At 29.4% G+C, this 6717-nt stretch overlaps 1 protein-coding gene across 2 annotated transcripts in view; it reads right to left on the reverse strand.

Moving 5' to 3' along the window:
* LOC142229137 (very long chain fatty acid elongase AAEL008004-like) overlaps positions 1 to 5677 on the reverse strand; it is a 35136-nt gene extending 29459 nt beyond the window's left edge. For both annotated transcript variants that reach the window (XM_075299675.1, XM_075299674.1), the window contains exons 1-2: positions 5554 to 5677; positions 5303 to 5493 (exon numbers count right to left, since the gene is read on the reverse strand). In XM_075299675.1, coding sequence (XP_075155790.1) covers positions 5303 to 5493; positions 5554 to 5599 — 237 coding nt within the window. In that variant the 5' untranslated portion in view covers positions 5600 to 5677. The remainder of the gene's footprint in view (positions 1 to 5302; positions 5494 to 5553) is intronic.
* Between the last annotated feature and the right edge of the window lie 1040 nt (positions 5678 to 6717).

Consider the following 6717-nt stretch of genomic DNA (forward strand, 5'->3'; position numbering starts at 1 on the left):
GTAGAAGTAAAAAAAATGTCTCCTTCATGTAGCTTCCAGCAAATGTGAAGAAGTTGAGATGGTAACACAAATTTTGGCCTACATAGAGGTGAAGGGTATAATATAGTCGGCCCCGCCCGACTTTAGACTTTCCTTACTTGTTTTTTAATAGGGATATGTTTACACTACACAGCTTTTTTAGCAACATTACTTTCATCTCTGGTATCACAATGGACATCCGTCCTATGACAAGTCTATGTTAAACTCATTGCCCCACCTCCGGATTCAAAACGAATATTTTATCTACTTTTTTTGGGATGGTGTACTATGACAGGTGCTGATGCACCCAGAGAATGAATATGATCACCCCTAATATTTCGGGTTTCATTTTGCAGAAAGGAAAAACTTGAAAAATATATTTTTCAATTTTTTTTAATTATTTCGACTTTTATCTCTACATAAAAACATTTTGAATAATGCTGGTAAATATTTGCGAGATATCGATTGACACACTTTTGACATTTTTGTTTTTTGGAAACTTAAAAAAAAAAAACTTTAAAAGGACATACATATATGTTCTTTATTTTCACTATATCTACACGGATGAAAAAGACTGTTTTTCATATGTTTGGCTATAAACATTATATGTTTGGAACACAAATTTTTAAACACAATATTTTTGAGTGCAAGCATATAATGTTCATAAACTAGCGTAACATGTTTGGGACATATATGTTAATATGTTAGAACATATTATGTTTGGGACATAAAATATTTGTAACTATAATATGCTTGGATGCAAACATATATTAATTTAGAAATAGCCTATAAACATATATGTGTTTAGTAGCTTGGAGCGCTATTTAACAGGGAGCGATATTGAATTAAGTTGGTGGTTGTTGCTTGTTATTACAAAATTAACATTTTATTTTTCCTTGGGCAATTGATCAGCTAATTCTTTGATCCTTACAAACTGTGTGGTCCGCTGTTCGAATCCCCGTCCGGCAAAAGGTAAAATTAAAATAAAAAAAATCATAAAATTGAATAATTTCTTCTACAATGTTTGTATTACAGAAAAATGTGCTAAGAACTAAAAAATCTCGTGGAAGTGAGAAAGATGTTGGGGAATATACAATTAGGCAGAAACAAAATTTTGAGCATTCAGGTCGAAAACCTATGTTGTTAGCACCTATATTACCTGTTTATTTTCGTAATTCATTATGATTGTAAATATATAAATAAATAAATAAAATTTTGAGCACAATATTGTTTGGGAGCATTTTTTTAAGCATATAATATTTTTGGGTGCAAAATGCTTCCAAACATATTATATGTTCACATAATAACATATTGTTTTTTGGAAGGCAACATTATTGAATTTGGATGCAAAAATACAAAATGTTTGGAACTTAGACTACCCAAACATATATTGTTTAGACCAATATGCTTTCAAACATATTATATATTGGAAGAGATCAAACATATAAATGTTTGGGCAATACCCAAAAATGTATATGCTTGAAGCAAAATATATTTGGGAGTATATGTTACAGAAGCGATTTTTTGGGAGGGTGTAAATTTCGCTTTTCTCATATTATTAGTGGGCAATTTTAACTTTTTTTAAATAGGCTATAACGGAGTAAGAAGCAGTAAAAAGGTACAAATTATTTAAATGTTGTCGAAAAAATATTTGATGTCAAACGTTTCAGAAAAGCATTGCAATTCATTAAAAATTATAAAAAAAAATATAAAAAATATTTATTTGGTAAAATATCACAAAATTTTTTAATTTACATTCAAAACACTGAATTCTGATCACATCTTAAGAAGTGATGCAAATTTAGTACAGCGGCTGCTGAATTGATGGATATCATGTTAAATTCATAGCTTCTGCGCCAATTTTGCATCACTTACGGATCCAAACAGAATATTTCCACACCCTCAAAAAAAATCGCTTCTTTAACATATGTTCCAAACATATTTTGCAGGAAGCACATATATTATTGCATACTGCCGAAACATTAATATGTTTGTTTTATGTGAACATATTATATGTTTCGAAGCATTTTGAGCCAAAAATATTATATGCTTGGAAGAATTTTTCCCAAACACGATTGTGCTCATTCCCTAACATACTCGTATTTTTCACTTCCACGAAATTTTTTAGTTATTGGAACCTTTTTCTGTACTACAAATAATGTTGAAGAAATTATTCACTTTTATAAATTTTTTAAATTTTACCTTTCGCCTGCACGGAGAATCGAACCGAGGACCATACAGTTTGTAAGCCAACACACTATCCACTGGGCTACGTAGCTGTTATAGTCACCAGTAGATAATTATCGTTTTAAGTTACATTTATATAGCATAGTTTGCAGCGCCCACGAGCCCATGCAAACATAACATTATTTAACAGAAACATACATTTGTTTGCCACGTGGAGCAGTGGTTAGCATGTCTACCTTGCATACAAAGGGTCGTGGGTTCAATCCCTGCTCCGACCGAACATTTTTTTTGTTTTTTTTTTTAATTTACACATTTATATTTATACTATATTATTTTTTTTTAAATGAAACTTCGAAATGTGTGTTATTAAAGATTTATAGTCAGTAACAGTGCTTGATATAAACGAAATTGACTGATTTTTGGATAAAATATTATTTTTTATTGCAAAAATAACAATTTTTTAATAAAAAACTGTTTTTGTACAAAACTTTAAAATTTGGAAGGAATTCAAAAACTAACAAAAGAAGAACGTGGAGTCGAGTATAAACATACATACATAATTTTATAATATAAACATAAATTTATTTAGACGTGAACAGTTTTTTACTAGCATTTAACACCATCGCTCTAAAATTCCTTTTATTTTTCTTTAATAATTCATTTTAAAGAAAATAAACTTTTTATATTGTTTTAGCTGTAAAACTCGAACTTAATGCCCGCTTTTATATTTGATGGTGTCCGTCAACTCCTCGTGGACTACTTTTTAATAAAGAGGAACTAAAGTTTGTTTTTTTACATTTTACTGTGTAATTTTTCACTATTTCCTCCTTATTTCATTTTACTGTCCCAACTCTAAAAAGAGTATAGTGCCCTTTCGTTATTTTTATGAAGACCCCTGATTTATTTTAACGAAAAATTGTGCCCATAATGCCAAAATGATAAACAAAACACATGTTCACACATGCATAAAATGCTGCTCTCAAGGCGAAAACATAAGCTGTTTGTTTTTCAAATGTCTATTCTCTTGGTTCAGAATGTATATTCTCTTTATTCAAATTAAATAATATTTAGACTTAAACATAACAAATTTTTGGCCTTATCATAAAACAGTTTTCCGAAACAGCATACAAGCGGTTTCACAGAAATTGTTCTCTTTTCATTCTCTCGCTTTGTTATGTTGATATCTTTCGTCAACCCTCCCGGTTTCCATCTCTATTTCTTTCTCTATACTCTCTTTTTGTCGCTCTCTGAATAAAATATCACAACATATATATGTTTACTCGAAATTTGTTAATTTATATATGTTTACATTCACACATATTATTTTTATGCCCTAAACATAATATATTCTAACATATTAACATAGATGTCCCAAACATTTAGTGTTAGTTTAGGAACATTACATGTTCGCACTTAAATATATTGTGGTTTAAAATCGTGCCCGAAACACATTTTGTTTATATCGGAACATATGAAAAACATATTTTTCTAACAGTGCACTACTATTTTGGCGACGCTTTTTTGCTGAGATGACAATAAAACAAAGAAAATTTTTAAAAAAAATCATACAAAAATTGTGTAAAACAACAGATTTTTATACATGACTCCAAAATAAATTTTTCTGAATTGAAAAGTATGTCCTTCTCTAGTAGAGCATTTTTGGATGTACAGTAAACGTAAATTACTTAGGAAAAACTTCTATTTTTTTTTGCTGGGTAGCTATACGGATTAAAAAGCTGGTGAGCGTGATTTATCATAGCCTCCTAGCAACAAAAATTGGAAGTTCTTCTAAAGGCACAACTTTAAAAGCACTTCCAAAAATGTCATTCCAAATATGTTCTTTATTTTAAATACACACGCCCTCAAAAAAATCGCTTCTGTGACATATACCCCAAACACATTTCGCTTCAAGCATATATATTTTCAGGATTGGTCCAAACAATTATTATTGTATTATTCAAACATATTATATTTCAACATAGGGCATACAATGGTAAAAAAAATTAAATTTTCCTTGTGTGGATATATTTTTAAGGCGCCAATTGATTACTTCCATTATTTTACTTGCAGCATATTCTCTGGGTATCTCTTTCTAAACACATATATGTTTATAGGCTATTTCTAAATTACTATATGTTTGCATTTAAGCATATTATATTTACAAACATTTTATATCGCAAACATAATATGTTCTAACATATTAAAATATATGCTAGTTTATGAACATTATATGCTTGCACTTAAAAATATTGTGTTAAAAACATTTAATTTTTACACCCTACCATTTGAAAAACAGTATTTTTCGTCCGTTCAGGAATTTTTTTTGATTAAATTTTTTTTAAACTCGCTTTATTTTCATATTTTTAATAAGAAATTTTAAACTATTTTGTTTCAAATAGATTAAAAAGAGAGTAAGAATTAATAAAATGGTAAAAATTATTTAAATTTTGTCGAAAAAAAAATCTATATCAATTCTAGAAAAATGCCAATTTTTGGAAATATTTGAGGTCAAATGTTTTAGACAAGCGTTAGAATGCATTAAAAATCATAAAAAGTATTAATTTGGCAAAATGTCAAACAATTTTATAATTAACATCCAAAACATTGAATTCGGACCACGCCTTAAGAAGCGATACAAATTCAGTGCAACAGCTGTTGAAATGGTGGACATCCGTCCTATGACAAGCCCATGTTAAATTCATCGCTTCTGCACCAATTTTGTACCACCACTTCCGGATCCAAAAAGAACATTTTCACTACTTTCTCGGCGATACTTTTTTTTGCTGGGTTTTAATATAGATCCCGCAAATTTGTTTTTGTATTATTTAAAAAAATAAATCAGTGGATTTATTATTCCATTTTTTTTTCAATTTAAATTAAGATTCCAATTGAAAATATATTATTATTTTCTTTGTAACACAATCACACTATTACGTTTGAATTGCATTATGAATAAATTGAAAAGTCTTCATTAACATCATATATATCTGTCATTTCTAGTTAAACAGATATGCAACGGTTTAATTGGTTATATTTCGTGTCAGCTACCCGTATAAATGATTTTCCATTCACCAATTGAAATATTTTTCTTACTTACCCCCCAAAACATATAGGCATTCATTAACACTTGCATGATATTATAGAATTGCATTAATGGTTGAATATTGTAAGGCTTCCTATTGGCCATAAAAGCAGGACCGATTTTTCGAACAATAAGCAGATATACTGCTAAAATTCCAAATACAGTGCCCGGCCTTGACATCAGGAAAGCATCCTCTGTTCGAGTATCTATATAGAATTTGTGGATATATTAATAATTATAGGCGTTTGAATATGAACAAATTTTACCCAACGTAAATGCATCGTAGTAATGCTTCAATAAGGCGGACGACATGGTTAGATTTGATGTTCTTCTTTTGACAGGTGAAACTTTAATAAGACACGAACCGATAATAGTCCAAGAATGATTAGGGGTATACTTTATATTTTACTTTCCGCATAGATTTTAAATAAACCAGACTACAAAGTATTATTGCTACACTGGAAAAAAAACATACCCGGTTCCAAAGATTTTGTTTTTACTTTAAAAAATTTGGTATTGGTCCCGAGCCAAAGAAGCGGAGAATACAAGTAAGGATACTTTTAAGACACAATACTCTTTTAAAATCGGGTTTTGTGTACTTGCTTCTAGGAAGCAAATTTTAATTTTTCGCTTTTTCAGCTTTTTTTCTTCATATGCTATCAAAGTCCTTTAAAAACAAGTTAACGACGATTTTATTTTCCAAATTAAGACTCGACTTCTAGTAGAAATTATGCTGTGTTTCAAGAAAAAAACGTCTTTAAAATAAAGTGTTAAAAAACATGTCCTATATTTGAACGATTCTTTGCTTTGTAGTCAAGATGCAAAAAGGCAACAAATTTAAAGACAATTTCATTAAATTTAAAGATTTTTTCTAAATTATTAAAGTCAAGTTGACCTTAGCCCAAACATTTTTTCTTTCATGTTATGCTATCCATTTTTAAATCAAATCACTTAATTATAAGGACAATACGACTTTATTGGAAAGTTTATCGACCTTTGATCAAGGAAAAAAACTTTATACTAGAGAAATGCGTCTTCTATGCTAAGCAAAATTTGCATTCGTATTTTAAAGACATGAAATCTTTGACCTCACGACAATATTTTTTTTCAGTGTATGCATTGCATAAAAGTCATTTATTTATGATATTTATATACAGTCGAACACATTTATAATGAACATTGTTTATAAAAAAAAACTCAGTTTTTGGGAAGCGAACGATTTTTCTTGAAATTTTAAAAATGATTAAATTTGAAACAACTATCGGTTATAATTTTCAGTATGCGCCATTTGCCTGGAATGTAAACAATATTTATATTGTGAAACAGGGTGTTAAAAGTTAGTACATATGCTTGGAGGAGACAAGATAGATATATCCCTACGGGAAATGGATCATCCACAGGACCGGTACAGGACTAGTCCCTGGTGTGTA

This window comes from Haematobia irritans, chromosome 3 (assembly GCF_050003625.1).
Source record: "Haematobia irritans isolate KBUSLIRL chromosome 3, ASM5000362v1, whole genome shotgun sequence".
Classification (NCBI taxonomy): domain Eukaryota; kingdom Metazoa; phylum Arthropoda; class Insecta; order Diptera; family Muscidae; genus Haematobia; species Haematobia irritans.